This window comes from Gorilla gorilla, chromosome 18 (assembly GCF_029281585.2).
Source record: "Gorilla gorilla gorilla isolate KB3781 chromosome 18, NHGRI_mGorGor1-v2.1_pri, whole genome shotgun sequence".
NCBI lineage: Eukaryota > Metazoa > Chordata > Mammalia > Primates > Hominidae > Gorilla > Gorilla gorilla.
The window spans coordinates 75,632,041-75,652,893 of NC_073242.2; the positions used below are offsets into that span (position 1 = coordinate 75,632,041).

Here is a 20,853-nt window from a genome sequence, read left to right on the forward strand (position 1 = left end):
AAAGTAAACAATGCAGTAATCACAAATAAAATATCTATTTAATAAAGCATGCCCTATTTAGCAACATCTTGAAGTAGGTAGCTCAAGGTTAACTATATAGACCTGAAAATTATTAAAATGTTACTTTTGAAATATTTTCAGTACAAATTTTTCATAAATTTCATCTGGCTTCCAATAACTGTCCACATTAGGAAGGTGTTATGGGCTAATTATGTCTCTCACAAAATTCATAGATTGAAGTTATGTTGAAGTCTTAACCCATGTGCCTTAAAATATGACTGTATTTCGAGACAGGTCCTGTATATTAAAAGTAAAAGAGGTCTTATGGGTAGGCCCTAATCCAATGTGACTGGCATCCTTATAAGAGATGAGGACACAAACAGGCACAGGGTAGAGACCATGTGAAGGCACATGGAAAAAGACGGCCATCTACAAGCTAGACACATGCATATTGGTACTCAAGTGATACCACAGGGGACCCTCTGCAGGTTTCTGGTGCTGTCTGTGCATCTCCCTCCCTTCCAGTGATCTGCCTTGCAAATTCTGGCTGCCTTGGCCTCTAAACTCTGACTCTGTCTCCCTGACTTAGTGAATTAACCAGGCTTCATTTCCCCTCCCTGTAGTGAGGCCTGGAATCTGCCCTGAAGCACTAAGCTGGTGTAATTGTAGAACTTACTTTTTCAGTTTTTCTTCTTAGGTATTACTGTTCTGTGTTGCCTGTTACATAACATCTGGAAAACCACTGTCTCAGATATATCTTGTCCAGTCTTCTAGGTAAGGCATGGGGGTAAACCTACAACCTATTACTCGATCTTGGCTAAAAGCTGGTCTTGAATCTTCCAGATTGGAAGCATTTCCAAAGGAAGTGGGGGACTCTATATTAGTAGCCAATTGGTAAGCAGGTCAAATTTCTAAGAGTTTCTCTAGCTCATTTTTGTTGAAATTTGACTAAAATGGTTGATGTTTGACTGTGGACACATTTGAGAACACTTAGATAAAGGGGAGTCTGGGTGGAATGGATCCAGGACATTAACCCTTTCAGCTGAACACATTCACATCCCAGAATCTCAGACATTTCTGGTTCCATTTGCTTACATCCAAAATTAAGAGTTTTCTGCACTCAGGCCTATTTGTTTGGGTGATGTCAAGGGTGGGTGGAAATAAAATCCTCCCTCACTAAGAAGCCTGTACACTTGTGGAGTTCAGCTTCTACTACTTTCAGGCCAGGTGGACTGGCAACTTTCTCACTGAAACAGTGCAAATAATCTTGGTGTGTAGCTTTTTAAAACCCATTTGGAATAAAATTGGAACAATTTAGCAAGCAGTTAAGAACTAATTAAATCTTTGCATTGTTTTCATGGGAAACATAATACATTATAGTTATTTGTGATTTTTTTTTTTTTGAGATGGAGTTTTGCTCTTGTCACCCAGGCTGGAGTTCAATGGCGCTATCTTGGCTCACTGCAACCTCCACCTCCTGGGTTCAAGTGATTCTCCTGCCACAGCCTCCCTACTAGCTGGGATTACAGGCGCCTGCCACCATGCCTGGCTAATTTTTGTATTTTTAGTAGAGACAGGGTTTCACCATGTTGGCCAGGCTGGTCTCGACCTCCTGACCTCCACCTGCCTCGGCCTCCCAAAGTGCTGGGATTATAGGCATGAGCCACTGTGCCTGGCCTGTGATTTTTTTTTTAAGAGACAGGGCCTCACTCTATCACCCAGGCTGGAGTGCAGTGGTGCAATCATAGCTCACTGCAGCCTGTAACTCCTGGGTTCTAGCAATCCTCCTACTTCTACCTCCTGAGTAGCTGGAACCACAGATGCATGCCACCATGCCTTCCTAATTTTTAAAATTTTTTAGAGATGAGGTCTTGCTATGTTGCCCTGGCTGGTCTCAAACTCCTAGCCCCAAGCGATCTTCCCACCTCAGCCTCCCAAAGTGCTGGGATTACAGGCATCCAGCCTAAAATAAATTTTTAAGAAGCAGCTTACAACTTCCATTAACGCATGGGAGGCGGCAGTTGCAGTGAGCCAAGATCACGCCATTGCATTCCAGCCTGGGTGACAGAGAGGGAAGGGAAGGGAAAGAAAAACGGAGAGGGAAAGGGAAAGGGAAAGGGAAGGAGATGGAGGGGAAGGGGAAGGAGATGGAGGGGAAGGGGAAGGAGATGGAGGGGAAGGGGAAGGAGATGGAGGGGAAGGGGAAGGGGAAAAGAAAGAAAAGAGAACTCATACTGTCAAGAAAACTTATAAAAGTAAGAAATGTAATCAAGCTCTCATCCTTAGATGTTTAGTTCCAAGAACCAACTCTCATACAGCCTTTCTCAGTTGAGTTTCTATCACTTACAACTGAAAGAATTCCAGCAATGGGCTATAACACAACTATCAAAAGAATAAGGTGGATTTGTATGTACAGACATATTTTTCTGCAATATATTAAGGGAAAATAGCAATAGCAATTCTCAGAGCATTGATATATTACACCTGCTTTGTTGTTTTTAAAATATATATTTTTTTCTATTAATAGTGAAAACTAAAAAAAGAGGAGAATGTTCACCACATATAAGACTTTAAAACATATACATATATATATTTAATCACAGAATAAAACAAAATGTTATAAAATTAAATGCTATGCATAAATTTTGCATCAAAGGCCAATTATCAAAATTTATTTCAACTTAATTTCCATAGAAGCCTGTGGAATGTACTTCCTAGAAAGGATTAAGAATAAAAACAGCAAACTGAATTACAAAGAAACATGAACGACACGGTTCTTATGAGCTCATCAGTGTTTTATTGAACTTTCTTCAATCTCCCTCTGAAAAGCAAAATCCAGAAAATGGTTATTTCACCATCCTTCTATAACTCCAGAAAAGTGAAGTGTATATACACTTGAGATCAAATGATCTCTGGGCAGTTTTTAAAAATATATTCGTGTTAATATCTATGGTGCAATAATACAACAAGAAACTGAGGAAGGGAAATACATCTAAAGAAGCTAAAATAAAATACTCAAATCAAGGTATAGAATTTTGCTACCTGCCATAAATTCAAGGTCACACTAAGGGTGGACCATAAGGACAGGACACACAATTAGTCAACACAGAAGGCTATCCTTTCTCCACATCAGTGTTTTCATCTCAAATATCAAACCCATACCCCTCTAGGGCACTCCCTAAATTCCCTATGCTATACCATTTGAGATGTTTAACTCTCCATGATTGAGGCAAAATGTACTGCATATAACTTAAATAAGAACAAAGTAGGCCTACTCATTATAATGAATCATGTGAATAAAAATTAATATAAGCTTAGATTTAAGCTAAAATAGACATGAAATCTGAAAAACTCCATGTTATAAAAAGGAACAAGGAAGGTATAAATGCTACTAACTTATCTACAAAATCTAAACCAAGATAAAGTAGAAATTCAATTGAAAAATCAATGTGATTTGGGAGGCTGAGGTGGGTGGATCAGTTGAGGTCAGGAGTTTGAGAACAGCCTGGGCAACATGGTGAAACCCCATATCTACTAAAAATACAAAAAAAAGGCCAGGCGCGTGGCTCACGCCTGTAATCCCAGCACTTTGGGAGGCCAAGGGGGGTGGATCACTTGAGGTCAGGAGTTTGAGACCAGCCTGGCCAACATGGTTAAACCCTGTCTCTACTAAAAATACCAAAATTAGCCAGGCATGGTGGCTGTCATACCAGCTACTTGGGAGGCTGAGGCACGAGAATCACTTGAACCCAGGAGACTGAGGTTGCAATGAGCCGAGATCATGCCACTGCACTCCAGCCTGGGTGACAAAGTGAAGCTCCATCTCAAAAACAAAACAAAATAAAATAAAAATAAAATAAATACAAAAAAAAATTAGCTGGGCATGGTGGCAGGCACCTATAATCCCAGCTACTCAGGCGACTGAGGCAGGAGAATTGCTTGAATTCAGGAGGTGGAGGTTGCAGTAAGCCGAGATAGTGCCACTGCACTCCAGCCTGGGTGACAGAGCAAGACTCCATCTCAAAAAAAAAAAAAAAGTGATTTTTTTTTTAAAGTTGAATAAATGGTTTTTATCTTCAGGCATCACATCTAGAGGCAAAAATTTAAAAAAAGAATAAAAGGTTTTAATATCAACATTTGGCTGAAACTGATGCAGAAATGAACATTACTTTTTAAACCTCTTTGCAACAAGATTTTTTAAAAGTAAAAATACCTTTCAATGATCAAATAATAAATCTAACATAAATCCTACATTTAGTAGCATCCAAAAAATAAGAATTATTTTTTACTCAAATTTAAAAAACAAACATAACCACACTTAATGGGAAAAAACGTAATACTCTTTCTAAAGCATGAAAACAGATACCAAAATACCATGTATTCTTAAATGACCACATATGCTACACTGACACTATGGCCCACAGTGAGTTTGAAAAGATATAACAAGATTCAATTTTGTTATTTCATCACTATAATTTTAATCATTAGGCATATTAATGTCACATACAGTTTTTAAAATATAAATATTTTTAAAGCTGTTTTACAATATGATAACAAGAACACCCAGCAGATACAGGTTGTACAGTTAATCATTTTGACTGTGTCAGTAATATACTCAGAATACTGTAACGGTAAGAGAAAAATACTTTTTTTTTTTTTGAGACTGGGTCTCGCTCTGTCGCCCAAGCTGGAATGCAGTGGTGCAATCACACCTCACTGCAGCCTCAACCTCCTAGGCTCAAGGATCCTCTAGCCTCAGCCTCCTGAGTAGCTGGAACTACATGCATGCACCACCACACTCAGCTAATTTTTTTTAAATTTATTTTTAGTAGAGACAGGGTCTCACTATGTTGCCTAGGCTAGTCTTGAACTCCTGGGCTCAAGTGATCCTCCTGCCTCAGCCTCCCAAAGTGCTGCGATTACAAGTGTGAGCCACCGCCTGGCCCGAAAAATACCTTGTTTTTAATCATTCCCATTCAGCAATAGTGAAAATGCTCTATGTACAACATTGGCTCTGAATAACACATTTCATTTCTGCTTCAAACCTCCTATGCTGTCTATCGCTGTTTTGATGACTGCATAGCTCAACAGAAAAATGCGTCCCATTGACGTCTCAATAATAAGTCTGATTAGGCAGATAAATTCCCAATCATAAAAGCTTTTATTTTAAGACAAGTATTATGCAAATACAGGATGGAAATCGGACTCACTGTAATTGGGATGAAAAGGCAACTCTAAGAAGAATGCTGTACATATGACACCTATTGCATTTTTATGCACTAGTCTTGCATTCCCTTCCTTACTTCCTCGTCTTTGAAGTGCTAAAGGTAATTACACTAAAAAGTTACTACCAGGCTTAATATGAGAGAACCATGTGTATAAGAAAGCAAGACTTTCAGATAAGCAATCTCCAAATATTTTCTATTTTATATGCATTTATGATTTTTCTTATAAAGAGCGAGTGTTTTATGTGCAACACCTGCAAATGGAAATAAATCTACCTTTCACTCAAGCCCAAATAATCAAATATAAAATACAGACAATACAGCAAACTACAATGGCAGCAGTGATTCTTAGGGCAGCATGTGCAAAATCCAGTATTTTGCTATCTACTTACATCACTGTAGTCAGAAAAGAAATGTGCCAAAACTACCTTTCCCATTCCACTTGAACTGGTTCCCCACAATCCCAACAAACATCTCCTGTGACATTAAGTTGTCATCAGCTTGCGTGATCCCCAGTTCACTCAACCTTTTCTTCTTTATCTGGCCTTTCTGTGTGGAGGCAGCAATTAGTTCATTTACAATTTCACAATTTCCCTCGACTTGCTCAGAAGGGTCAATTCTTGCACAAAGCTCCATTTTACCAGTTGCACACTCAATCAGCTCTTCTAGATCCACTCTTTCAGCCACATCTGGCTCTCCACTTGTCTGAATTTTAAGCGCTTTATTTTCTGGAGAAACAAACAAATAATAACAAAGTTAAATATACAAGCTAACCCAACAAAAACATATATTTCTACACAGTCTTCTCAACAAGCAGCTGCCTTGCTTTCTATGCCAAGGTTCCCTGACCCTCACACAGGATCACCAATTTTGAACTCTTCCTTTACCCTTTTCATCCGAGAATCACTTTTACTCAACAGACATTTCCTGGATAGTTACTATCTGCTAAGCACTGCATTAGGAGATAGGATGCACAGATTGATAAGATAGTGCCACTTTTCTAAATGAAGTCCCAATCTAGCAGCTAATTCTAGATAGGCCCCATGATCCCCACCCCCTGGTATTACTTTCATGCCTATTAAATGGCAGAAGAATTTTGCACTGTAATTTTACAATGTAATTAAGATTGCTAATCAGTTTTCTCCAGCTGGTTGCTAAAGAGGAAGTCAGAGAAATTCAGAGCATGAGAGATTTGCCTTGAGGGATGTTCTCTGTTGCTGAGATGGGGGGGCCATGAGGCAAGAACCTGAGAGCAGCCTCTAGGAGCTGAGCGCCAGCCCCAGCAAACAGCCAGCAGCCAACAAGAAAATGGAGACTTCAGACCCATGAACTAAAGGAATGAATTCTGCCCATGAATGACATGAATGCGTTTGGAGACAGAGTCTGCCCCCGAGCTTTCAGATGAGTCCTGCCCAGCTGACACCTTTATTTTACTTTTGTGAGACCTGTGAAGAAATAAAGAACTTGCAGAGATGTAACTGGAACAGATCCTGAAGGATGACCCTTTAAACTCTTTCAACCTGAAAAAGCTGATTAAATAAATAAACTGCTTTAAACTTTCCTCACCTACATCAAAGCTTAATCCTTCTCTATGACTGAGACTTAATAGTGGTCTACATCACAGCTTGAAGTTCACAGATTTCCACTGAGTTAGCTCCCCTTCGCTGCCAAGAAAGGCAGGTGACAGGAAGGCATTTACTTCTACCAATAAAAACAGAGGTAAACTCCACTATCCCCTCCAGGAAATGCAGCCTTCAGCCTGGCACATTCATTTCACTGTCTCCAGCCTTAACAAACACCAGTAGGAGCCACCATTGCTGTCACACACCCACTGTTGCTGTCACACACCCACCATAGCATCACACACCCACCATTGCTATCACACACCCATCGTTGCTATCACACATCCACCCTCATTGAAAGCTAACCATGATAAGAAGGGAACCGCACAGAAACCACAACATCAAGATTTTGAATGACAGTTGAACTAGTTGACCTTGAAAGTTTCTTTCACAGTCTGTAATGTTATGACTTTATCAAGCTTCTCTCTTTCCATGCCCAAGCATATCCCAACAACCTTTTTTAAGGAAGAGAGGAAGACTCAGATCCTTAATCAGCATTTAATGCTGAAATAAATTATGTCTGGTTTTTATATTAAAAATTACTCAATATACCTTCAGTTCCATCTTCAGCATTTTCTTGCAGGTCAGAGAAGATTGTAGGTTTCACCAAGACAACACCATAACCTTCATTATTATGTATTATATTATTCACCATGGATATCTTGGGAATGTCATAATGTTCATCTAAGAAGTCCTGTGACATTGAAAACAAATGTTTTAGGAACTGTCATATTCAACATTTCCTGCCTTAAAAATCTTCTTTATTCACACTATTCTAAAAATAAAAGGAAAAAGCTATGTTTAGTCCCATGTTGTAGCACAGTCTGCACCCTTAGTGACACAGCTTTCCTCTGTCATTTCTGCAGATCTATAGGTAACAGCATTCTCACAAGAGATTCCAATCACTGATATTATTGAAATGTGTACACTGTTTATGCTTTTCAAAACCAGAAAATAGAACCCAACAATTTAATATAGCATAATTTGTAGGTAAAGCCATTCTATCCATTGAAAAGTGGGTGTTTTGGCTGATGCTCACCTTAATGAGGATCCCTTCCTTGCAGTGATGGATCCCATTGTCACTCAGGGTGCACTGACTCCCAGGGTAGATTTCTATACCAGCACCCTGTGAGTCACAGTTTGAGATAATGACAATCAGTTTTTAAAAGGCAAGACTACAAGAGTTTATTACAATTACTTCTTAGCCTTTAACACAGTACAAATGTACAGCACAAAGATAAAGTATTTTACAGATAAGTTTTACCAGCCATTTTTAATCAACATTTCCATTTGTTCCATTTCTAGCAAGTTGTTGACAATTTATCATTTTCAAAACCACACACACACACACACACACGCTAAGAGTGCCAACACTTGATTCTTGCTCTACTCTCTTTCATTCTAGATAAATGTTTTCTGATTCTGCCAAGAAAAAAAAGTCATTTAACAATTTTGTTGAAAGACACACTTATTCAAAATGACCATTCTCTCAGATACTCAATTAGTTGGAGAAAAGTATTTGAATTTAGTAAAATATTGTAATTTGAGGATAGAAACAAGACCCCACATTTTCCAAAACGTGTCAAGTTTTAAAATACCCCAACCCAACTTAAAAATCATTTCTATGAGTCCAACAATGGCTTTCCCTACCACACACATTAACATCAGCAGCCAGTTCAAGTGTCATTCAAACAGAGTAACCAGAAAGATCAAACATGACACTATTCTCTCTACCTTATGGCACCAAAAAACATAAAAATAGTAAGAATTTCTTTCCTAATGCTATGCAAGTCACTCTGGAAAACAAAAATGATTCACTCAAACCTCTATAGTTATTTCAGCAACCATTTGGGAATAATTTAATGCACAACAGCATCGATGAAGAAGAGTTGCTGATGACACATCTAATGCATGTATGTTCAGTTAATTTTCTAGTAGCAGTAGTATTCCATGAGAAAACATTTATTATTACTTCACCCTGTACATATGCCTGAACCATATGTATATACCAATCTAACTCTTTCGTAGAGAGGATTTTAAAAATGTGCTAATTGTGTCTTCTAAGAGATTTTCAGTTTGGGGTTATGTACAAAAAAAGATTTTGGGGCGACTATGTTAAAAAATATCTATAGCAAGATGGTTAAAATTAAATATCAAACTGTCAGGTATCACATAAAATTTGTAAAGGAGAACAATTTAAACCAGCAGTCATGTAGCAAATGAAAGTCATATTCAAAATATGTTATGAAAAGGAACAGATAATTTGGCAATTAAAAAGTAACTGAGGAGCCTGCCACTTCTGGGATGATGGAGTAGATGTCCCTATTCCTCCTGCTAGGTACGACCAAAAACCATGGGCATTGTATATAAAACAAGCGTAAGACTGAAAAATGGATAGAAGAAGGCAGACCAGCTAGGGACCTCAGGACCCAAGAAACAACACCAACACAGTGGTAAGTTCCTTTCTTTTTGCTTCATAATCCCTAGACTTGGAGCTGAAGAAGCCAGCAATCCAGTACACCAACAGACATACACCCAAAAAAAAGCTGCTCTAACGAAAGGACTAGGCAACCTAGAAAGAGGAAAACTTTTAGATAATAATAGCTCTATTCCAGGTAAACACCACAGAGCCAGGACTTTCATCCCCACCAACCACAGTTGCAAGGCCGTCCCTGCAGCAGTGTCAGTGAAAACTATATGAGGAGCCTGGACTTGTACCCCCACCTGGCAGTGCCAAGACAACCACTCCCTCCCTACTGGGGCAGTGTCAGAGCAGGCCTAGTGGAGATTCCAGACTTTCACCATTGCCCACTGGTAACAAGACCACTCCCATATATCACAGTGCCAGTGGAGACCATGTAGGAAGCTAGACCTCCCACCCCTACATAGCAGTAAGAAGGAGCTCCCCCACCCAACTTGGGTATCAATGAACGCCAAGTGGGAACCATGACTTCTACCTCCACCAGAAACAAGATGATACCCATCTACCCCCAACCCTGTCCCTTCTTGTAGTAGTATCAGAGAAGCCAAGTTAAAACAGAAGATCCAGATTCTCACAACATAATACAAAAATATCCAACTTTCATTTGAAAATCCCTTGTCATACCAAGAATCAGGAAAATGTCAAAATGAATAAGACAATTAACAGATGCCAAAACCAAGATGTCAGAGATGATAGAATTAACTGACAGTGATTTTAAAGCAGCCATGATAAAAATGCTTCAATAAGCAATTATGAACGCACATAAAACCAATGAAAAATGAAGTCTCAGCAAAGAAGTAGATGATATAAAGAACCAAATGGAAATTTTAGAATTGAAAAATACAATAACTGAAATAGAAAGCTCAATGGATGTGCTCAACAGCAGAATGAAAACAACAGAGGAAAGAATCAGTGAACTGGAAGACAGAACAATAAAATTTACCCAATAGCAGAGAAAACAGTGAAAAAGAAAAGTAAACAGAGCTCCAGGGGTCTGCTGGAATATAACAAAAGATCCAATATTCATGTCATCAGAGTCCTGGAAAGAAAGAGGGTGAGGCTAAAAACATACTTCAAGAAATAGTGACTAAAAGCTCCCAAATTTGGCAGGATTTGGATAATAAGCCTACAGGTTCAAGAAGCTGAGCAGACACCAAACAGGATAAACTCAAAGAAATCCACGCCAACATACATCATAATTAAACTAGGGTAAGCTTAAAACAAAAATCTTGAAAGCATCAATTAAAATTTCATGCCTTACCTATAGGACAGAAAATGTGATTGACAGCATCAGAAACCATGGACGTCAGATGAAAGACACACAGTATTGTTCAAGGGCTAAAAGAAAAGAAATTGTCAACCCAGAATCCTATAACCAGTGAAAATATTCTTCAGGAATGAGGAGGAAATCAAGATATTCTAAGAAGAAGGAAAAATAGGAAAATTTGTCACCAGCAGACGTATCTTCATAGAATGACTAAAGGAAGTTATCTAAACAAAAAAGAAATGATAAAAGAGAAGATCCTGGAACATCAAAAAGAAAAAAAAAGAACACAGTAAGCAAAGATATAGGTAAATACAATAAGCTTTCCTTCTCTTGAGTGTTCTAAATTATGTTTGACATTTGAAACAAAAATCATAAAATTCTCTAATATGGTTCTAGATGTACGTACGTAAGGCAAATGTTTAAGACAATTATAAAAACGAGATGGTAGAGAATAATAAAAGGAGGCAAGGTTTCTATACTTTACTTGAACTGGTGACACCAGTAAACTGTTGTGTACATATAATATACAACCTAGGGTGACCACTAAAAAAGCTATATGAGGAGATATTCTCAAAAACAAATGAAATTCTGAAAAATGTTCAGGTACCCACAGGATGACAGAAAAAAAGCAAATCAAGAAATGAAAAGCATAACAAACAGAAAACACGAAATAAACTAAAGATTTAATATCAATAATTAAATGTAAGTGGTCTAAATACAATTAAAAGACAAAGATTGCCAACGTGGATTAAAAACATGACTCAACTATATGCTGTCTACAACTCACTTCAAACAGAATATAGGCAAGTTGAAATTAAAACAATAGAAAAAGACTCTTCAACAAGAGCTAACTATCCTAAATATATATGGGCATATAACTATCCTAAATATATATGCACCCAATACAGGAGCACCCGGATTCATAAAGCATGCCCTTAGAGACCTACAAAGAGACTTAGACTCCCACACAATAATAATGGGAGACTTTAACGCCCCACTGTCAACATTAGACAGATCAACAAGACAGAAAGTTAACAAGGATACCCAGGAATTAAACTCAGCTCTGCACCAAGCGGACCTAATAGACATCTACAGAACTCTCCACCCCAAATCAACAAAATATACATTCTTTTCAGCACCACATCACACTTATTCCAAAATTGACCACATAGTTGGAAGTAAAGCACTCCTCAGCAAATATAAAAGAATAGAAATTATAACAAACTGTCTCTCAGACCACAGTGCAATCAAACTAGAACTGAAGATTAAGAAACTCACTCAAAACAAAACTGCTCCACTACATGGACACTGAACAACCTGCTCCTGAATGACAACTGGGTACATAACGAAATGAAGGCAGAAACAAAGATGTTCTTTGAAACCAATGAGAACAAAGACACAACATACCAGAATCTCTGGGACACATTTAAAGCAGTGTGTAGAAGGAAATTTATAGCACTAAATGCCCACAAGAGAAAGCAGGAAAGATCTAAAATTGACACCCTAACATCACAATTAAAAGAACTAGAGAAGCAAGAGAAAGCACATTCCAAAGCTAGCAGAAGGCAAGAAATCACTAAGATCAGAGAAGAACTGAAGGAAATAGAGACACAAAAAACCCTTCAAAAAATCAATGAATCCAGGAGTTGGTTTTCTGAAAAGATTAACAAAATTGACAGACCACTAGCAAGACTAATAGAGAAGAAAAGAGAGAAGAATCAAATAGATGCAATAAAAACTAATAAAGGGGATATCACCACCAATCCCACAGAAATACAAACTACCATCAGAGAACACTATAAACACCTCTATGCAAACAAACTAGAAAATCTAGAAGAAATGGATAAATTCCTCGACACATACACCCTCCCAAGACTAAACCAGGAAGAAGTTGAATCTCTGAATAGACCAATAACAGGTTCGGAAATTGAGGCAATAATTAATAGCCTACCAATCAAAAAAAGTCCAGGACCAGACGGATTCACAGCCGAATTCTACCAGAGGTACAAAGAGGAGCTGGTACCATTCCTTCTGAAACTATTCCAATCAATAGAAAAAGAGGGAATCCTCCCTAACTCATTTTATGAGGCCAGCATCATCCTGATACCAAAGCCTGGCAGAGACACAACAAAAAAAGAGAATTTAGACCAATATGCCTGATGAACATCGATGCAAAAATCCTCAATAAAATACTGGCGAACCGAATCCAGCAGCACATCAAAAAGCTTATCCACCATGATCAAGTTGGCTTCATCCATGGGATGCAAGGCTGGTTCAACATATGCAAATCAATAAACGTAATCCATCATATAAACAGAACCAAAGACAAAAACCACATGATTATCTCAATAGATGCAGGAAAGGCCTTCAACAAAATTCAACAGCGTTTCATGCTAAAAACTCTCAATAAACTAGGAATTGATGGAATGTATCTCAAAATAATAAGAGCTGTTTATGACAAACCCACAGCCAATATCATAATCAATGGGCAAAAACTGGAAGCATTCCCTTTGAAAACTGGCACACAAGACAGGGATGCCCTCTCTCACCACTCCTATTCAACATAGTGTTGGAAGTTCTGGCCAGGGCAATCAGGCAGGAGAAAGAAATAAAGGGTATTGAATTAGGAAAAGAGGAAGTCAAATTGTCCCTGTTTGCAGATGACATGATTGCATATCTAGAAAACCCCATCGTCTCAGCCCAATATCTCCTTAAGCTGATAAGCAACTTCAGCAAAGTCTCAGGACACAAAATCAATGTGCAAAAATCACAAGCATTCCTATACACCAATAACAGATAAACAGAGAGTCAAATCATAAGTGAACTCCCATTCAAAATTGCTTCAAAGAGAATAAAATACCTAGGAATCCAACTTACAAGGGATGTGAAGGACCTCTTCAAGGAGAACTACAAACCACTGCTCAATGAAATAAAAGAGGACACAAACAAATGGAAGAACATTCCATGCTCATGGATAGGAAGAATCAATATCATGAAAATGGCCATACTGCCCAAGGTAATTTATAGATTCAATGCCATCCCCATCAAGCTACCAAGGACTTTCTTCACAGAATTGGAAAAACTACTTTAAAGTTCATATGGAACCAAAAAAGAGCCCACATCGCCAAGACAATCCTAAGCCAAAAGAACAAAGCCGGAGGCATCACGCTACCTGACTTCAAACTATACTACAAGGCTACAGTAACCAAAACAGCATGGTACTGGTACCAAAACAGAGATATAGACCAATGGAACAGAACAGAGCCCTCAGAAATAATACCACACATCTACAACCATCTGATCTTTGACAAACCTGACAAAAACAAGAAATGGGGAAAGGATTCCCTATTTAATAAATGGTGCTGGGAAAACTGGCTAGTCATATGTAGAAAGCTGAAACTGGATCCCTTCCTTACACCTTACAAAAATTAATTCAAGATGGATTAAAGACTTAAATGTTAGACCTAAAACCATTAAAACCCTAGAAGAAAACCTAGGCAATACCATTCAGGACATACGCATGGCAGGACTTCACGACTAAAACACCAAAAGCAATGGCAACAAAAGCCAAAATTGACAAATGGGATCTAGTTAAACTAAAGAGCTTCTGCACAGCAGAACAAACTACCATCAGAGTGAACAGGCAACCTACAGAATGCAAGAAAATTTTTACAATCTACCCATCTGACAAAGGGCTAATATCCAGAATCTATGAAGAACTTAAACAAATTTACAAGAAAAAATCAAACAACCCCATCAAAAAGTGGGCAAAGGATATGAACAGACACTTCTCAAAAGAAGACATTTATGCAGCCAACAGACACATGAAAAAATGCTCGCCATCACCGGCCATCAGAGAAATGCAAATCAAAAACACAATGAGATACCATTTCACACCAGTTAGAATGGTGATCATTAAAAAGTCAGGAAGCAACAGGTGCTGGAGAGGATGTGGAGAAATAGGAACACTTTTACACTGTTGGTGGGAGTGTATATTAGTTTAACCATTGTGGAAGACAGTGTGGCAATTCCTCAAGGATCTAGAACTAGAAATACCATTTGATCCAGCCATCCCATTACTGGGTATATACCCAAAGGAGTATAAATCATGCTGCTATAAAGACACATGCACATGTATGTTTATTGTGGCACTATTCACAATAGCAAAGACTTGGAACCAATGAAAATGTCCATCAAAAATAGACTGGATTAAGAAAATGTGGCACATATACACCATGGAATACTATGCAGCCATAAAAAAGGATGAGTTCATGTCCTTTGTAGGGACATGGATGAAGCTGGAAATCATCATTCTGAGCAAACTATCGCAAGGACAGAAAACCAAACACCACATGTTCTCACTCATAGGTGGGAATTGAACAATGAGAACACTTGTACACAGGGTGGGGAACATCACACACTGGGGCCTGTCGTGGGGTGAGGGGAGCAGGGAGGGATAGCATTAGGAGATATACCTAATGTAAATGACGAGTTAATGGGTGCAGCACACCAACATGGCACATGTATACATATGTAACAAACCTGCACGTTGTGCACATGTACCCTAGAACTTAAAGTATAATTTAAAAAAAATAGAAAAAGACATATCATGCAAACAATAATCAAAGGAAAGCAGGTGTGGCTATATTAACATCAGATAAAGTAGACTTTGGAGCAAAAAAAATTACCAGAGACAGACATAATCATAAACATGCTGACTCACCAAAAAGACACAGCAATCCTAAGTGAGCATACACCAAACAGAACTGCAAAATATGTGAAGCAAAAACTAATAGTACTGAAAAGGCAAACAAACAAATTCAGTTATAATTAGAGACTTCAACACCCCTCTCTCAACAATTGGCAGAAAAAAAAAATCAGAAAGAATACAAAAGAACTCAACACCACCAACCAACTTGATCTAGTTGACATTTTATAGAATATACCACCCAATGACAGCGGAATACCCATTCTTTTCATTTGCTCACAGAATATGTATCCAGATAGACCATATCCTGAGCCATAAAAGAAACCTCTAGAAATATAAAAGAATTAAAATCATATAGTGTGTTTTCCGACCACAATGGAATGAAACTGGAATTCAACAACAGAAAGATAATAGTAAAACTCCAAATATTTAGAAACTAAACAACACACTTCTAAATTCTGCACAAACCAACGAATAAAAATAAAAAATATCAAAATTTACAAAACAGCTAGAGCAATGCTGACAGACAAGTTTATAGCATTAAATGCTTACATTAGAAAAGAGAAAAAGTCTCAAATCAATAATCTAATCTCTCAGGTGGAAAACCCAAAACAAGTAAAATAAATCCAAAACAAGCAGAAGGAATGAAATCATAAAAAGAACATAAAAAAGTAAAACTAAAAATTAAAATTAAATCTAAAAAAAGAACATAAGTGAAATTGAAAACAGAACAATTATCAAAAAGAAAAAAAACACAGAACAATGAAACAAAGAGTTGGTTCTCAAAAGAGAGAAGACACAAACTACCAACATCAAGCATGAAACAGGCATCATTACTATATACCCTGCAGATATCAGAAGAATAAGGAAATACTACAAACAATTCTATGCATATAAATCTGACAACTTAGAAGTAGTAGTCCAATACCACAAAAAGCACAAACTACCAAAATATACTCAATATGAAATAGGTCATTTGAATATCCTTTTAACTATTAATGAAATTGAATTCATAATTTTAAAAATTCCAAAAGAGAAATCTCCAGGCCCAGGTGATTGCATTGGAGAAATCCATCAAACATCTGAAGAATAAACAGCAATTCTGCACAATCTCGTTTACAAAATAGAAGAGAAGGGAACACTTCAGTATTCATTTTATGAAGCTATTATTATCGATAATAAAACCAGACAAAGACAGTGGCACAGAAAACCAAAACTAGAGTCCAATATTCATGAATATAGATGCAAAATTTCCTAACAAAAGATTAGCAAATACAATTCAGCAATATATAAAAATAATTATATACCATGACCAAGTGGGGTTTATGCCACAGAGGCAAGGCTGGCTCAAAATTTGAAAATCAACCAATGTAACCCACCATTTTCTGTTTTCCAGTAAGAAAAATCATGCGATCATATCAATCTATCCAGAAAAAACATTAAAAGTCAGCCTAGTCCTGAGAAAGGAACTCAAAAAAAAAGAAGTCAACATCCACTTATGATAAAAATTCTCAAAAGAAAAAAAAAAGAGCAGAAATTCTTCAACTTAATAACGAATATCTAAAAACCTTATCAACCTTATTCTTTTTGATGGAATACTAAATATATTCTCTCTAATATCAAAACCAAGGTAAGGATGTCTGCTTTCATAGTGCTGGAAATTCTAGCCAGTGCAATAAGGCAAGGGGGGAAAAAGGCATAAAGATTAGAAAAGAAAAAAAAGAACCTGCACTTATTTGCAGATAACATTACTCTCTATATAGAAAATCCCAAGGAATCTACAAAAACATTCCTATAAGTGTGGTTCAACAAAGTCATAGGATATAGCATAAACATATAAAAATAAATTATATTTCTATATACTAGCAATGAATGTATGGACATTGAAATTAATACCATAATCACTCAAAAAAGTGAAATAATTAGGTACAAATCTAACAAAACACATACAACATTTGTATGCTGAAGAGTACACAATGCTGATGAAAGAAAACAAAGATTTGGCTGGGTGTGGGGGCTCATGTTTATAATCCCAGCACTTCGGGAGACTGAAGCAGGAGGACTGCTTGAGCCTAGGAGTTGGAGAACAGCCTAGGCAACATGGCAAGACCCCATCTCTACAAAAAATAAAGTAAAAAAATGTTAGCTCGGTGTTGTGGCATGCACCTTTAGTCCTAGCTACTTGAGAGGCAGAGTTGGGAAGATGGCTTGAGCCCAGGAGACTGAAGCTATGCCATAAGCCATGTTCATGCCACCGCATTCCAGCCTGAGTGACAGAACAAGTCCCTATCTCAAAAAAAAAAAGAAATCAGAGATTTTAAATAAATGGAGAAATACATTGTTTTCAAAGATTGGAAGGCATTAATCCTTCCCAAATTGACATATGGGTTTATTAAAGTTCCTATCAAAATCTCAGCATGATCTTTCATGGATATAGACAAAATTATTTTAACATTTGTATTGAAAAGCAAAGGAACCAGAGTAGCTGAAACAATTTTGAAAAAAACAAAGTAGGAGAAATCATTCTACCTGATTTTAAGACTTAATGTATAGCTACAGGTATTGGTGGAGGGATGGCTACACAGATTAGTGAAACAGAATAGGAAAAGAAATGAACCGTGACCTAAACCTCACACCTTATACCAAAATTAACTAGAAAATGGATCACAACCTTACGTAAAATATAACGCTATAAAAATTTTAGAAAAAAAATAGGAGAAAATCAGGATCTATGGCTAGGCAAAGAGTTCTTATCACCAAAACCTCAACTCATAAAAGGAAAAACTGATACAGTGGACTTCATCAAAATTAAATACTTTGCTCCATAAAAGGCCATATGAAGAAGGTGAAAAGACAAGCTACAGAGTGGCAAAAAATGTCTCCAAACCACATACCTGACAACGGACTAGTATCTAGAATATACAGAGAACTCTCAAACCTCTACAGTAAAGAAGAACAAACAATCCAATTAGAAAATGGGGCAAAAGTCACAGATATTTCACTAAAGAGGATATAAGGGTGGCAAATAAGCATATGAGAAAATGCTCGACATCATTAACAACTGGGGAAATGACAAAACCACAATGAGATATCACTACACACTTATCAGAATGGCTAAAACAAAAAATAGTCAAAACACCAAATGCTCTTGAGGACATGGAGAAACTAGACCACTCAAACATTGCTAGTAGGAATGTAAAATGGTACAACTACTCTGAAAAACATTTTAGCGGTTTCTTTAAAAAAAAAAAACCTAAACATGCAACTACTATATGACCTACAATTGCATCCATTGTCATTTACTCCTTAAAAAATGAAAACTGTGTTCACACAAAAACCTGTACCCGAACGTTTATAGCAGCTTTACTGACAATAGGCAAAAACTGGAGACAATCTAGACATCCTTCCACAAGTGACAAAACAAACCGTGGAACAACCACACATTGGACTATTCCTCCACAGTAAAAAGGAGCAAGTTATTGGTACATACAACGACCTAGGTGAAGCTCCACAGAACCACACTAAGTGAGAAAAGCCAATCCCAAAGAGCCACATACTGTGTGATTCCATTTCTACATTTTTGAAATGATGAAATAAATAGAAATGAAAAACAGCTTAAGGTGTGCCTGCAGTTAAGGAAGAGGTTGGTGGGAGAGGCAGGTGAGTTTGGCTCTAGGAGGGCAGCATGAGGGGTCCCTGTGGTGATGGGAATATTCTTCTACTGACAGGATCGATGGCAGTATTCTGGTTGTGATGTTGCACAACAGTTTCACAAGATGTTACCATTAGGGGACAATGGTGAAGGGCATAATGCAGGACCTCTCCCTGTTACTTCTTACAACACTGTGTGAATCTACAATTACAAAGTTATAATTTTAAGGGTCTAAACCTCTCTTAAAGCTACATAAAGTCATTGTGAGATGTATTACTTTTCTTCCTATCATTTGAAAATGCTACATGAGAAGACCCTTGCACAGTTGAGTTTGACTGACTTGGTAGAGATGACTGTCTGAAGAGAGTGGGAGTACACACATACATCTTGGTCCCATATTTCATATATTCATTTACAACTTAAACACAAACTACTTCCCCAAGAGGACAAGAGCTTCTACCTTGGCGCCATATAAATCCGAGTTCTTCATTAGAAACTCTGCTGATGTCCGCACTGTGACTCCGGTCGTCTCACACTGCAGCACACAGTTTTCCAGCGTAGTCTTACCACGGTGAACAACTGGGATGAAAATACACGCTGACTGTTTTAAGAAGTAATGTGCCTTTTCCAATGTTAGAGATAGCCTCGCGCTGACATTAGCTATGGTCTAAATATTTCTCAATGGCTATCATTTAAATTTTCTTACCTAAATTACAAATTCATAAAATATAAAACAATGACTATTTTGAGTTATTTTCTACAATCTAAAAGCAACATTCTTTAAAAAGAATGACTTGACCTCAGATACAAAAGCACTTTCCATTACCAGAAAAAAAAAGCATCAGAGAGCAATTTTGCTGAGTATCTCGGAAGAAAAAGACCTTGATTCAAGAAAGGAGATACAAAGATTCCAGGAAACAAACATTACTCCCATGTGGAGATAACTTCAGTCTAGTGCTACCTTGAATACAGAGAAAACAGACCACAACACTGGAAAGTTTTAAAAGAAAAAAATCACCACACAGAAAAGAAACTAATATTAAACAACAAATTATCATGAATAGGCTATTTTTCACTGAAGGGTTAAGATTGCTAAGTCATCACACTATGTACATAAAAAAATAATTTTGTAGGCCGCATGCGGTAGCTCACACCTGTAATCTAGCACTTTGGGAGGCCGAGGGGGGCAGATCACCCAAGGTCAGGAGTTCAAGACCAACCTGGCCAACATGGTGAAAACCCGTCTCTACTAAAAAATACAAAAATTAGCCGAGCGTGGTGGTGGGCACCTGTAATCCCAGCTATTTGGGAGGTTGAGGCAGGAGAATCGCTTGAACCCAAAAGGCGGAGCTTGCAGTGAGCAGAGATCACACCATTGCACTCCAGCCTGGGCGACAGAGCGAGACCTCTGCCTCTTGGTTTCAAGTGATTCTCCTGCCTCAACCTCCTGAGTAGCTGGGATTACAGGCGCCTGCCACCACACCCAGCTAATTTTTATATTTTTTAGTAGAGACAGGGTTTCATCATGTTGGCCAGGCTAGTCTCAAACTCCTGACCTCAGGTGATTCACCCGCCTCAGCCTCCCAAAGTGTTGGGATTACAGGCGTAAGCCACTGCGCCCAGCCTAAATGAGTAAACTTTTTTTTTTGGAGACGGAGCCTTGCTCTTTTGCCTGGGCTGGAGTGCAGTGGTGCGATCTTGGCTCACTGCAACCTCTGCTTCCCAGGTTCAAGGAATTCTCCTGCTTCAGCCTCCAGAGTAGATGGGATCATAGGCGTCTATCACCACACCTGGCTAGTTTTTGTATTTTTAGTAGAGACAGGGTTCCACCATCTTCGCCAGGCTGGTCTCAAACTCCTGACCTCAGGTGATCCACCCTCCTCGGCTGCCCAAAGTG

The 20,853-nt window shown here is 38.0% G+C and overlaps 1 protein-coding gene across 2 annotated transcripts in view; it reads right to left on the reverse strand.

The window, feature by feature from the left end:
• Positions 1 to 4,453: 4,453 nt before the first annotated feature.
• Positions 4,454 to 20,853, reverse strand: part of SHCBP1 (SHC binding and spindle associated 1) — a 40,787-nt gene continuing 24,387 nt past the window's right edge. For both annotated transcript variants that reach the window (XM_019011369.4, XM_004057596.5), the window contains 4 exons: positions 19,417 to 19,535; positions 7,887 to 7,973; positions 7,400 to 7,541; positions 4,454 to 5,953 (listed from right to left, as the gene is read on the reverse strand). In XM_019011369.4, coding sequence (XP_018866914.1) covers positions 5,628 to 5,953; positions 7,400 to 7,541; positions 7,887 to 7,973; positions 19,417 to 19,535 — 674 coding nt within the window. In that variant the 3' untranslated portion in view covers positions 4,454 to 5,627. The remainder of the gene's footprint in view (positions 5,954 to 7,399; positions 7,542 to 7,886; positions 7,974 to 19,416; positions 19,536 to 20,853) is intronic.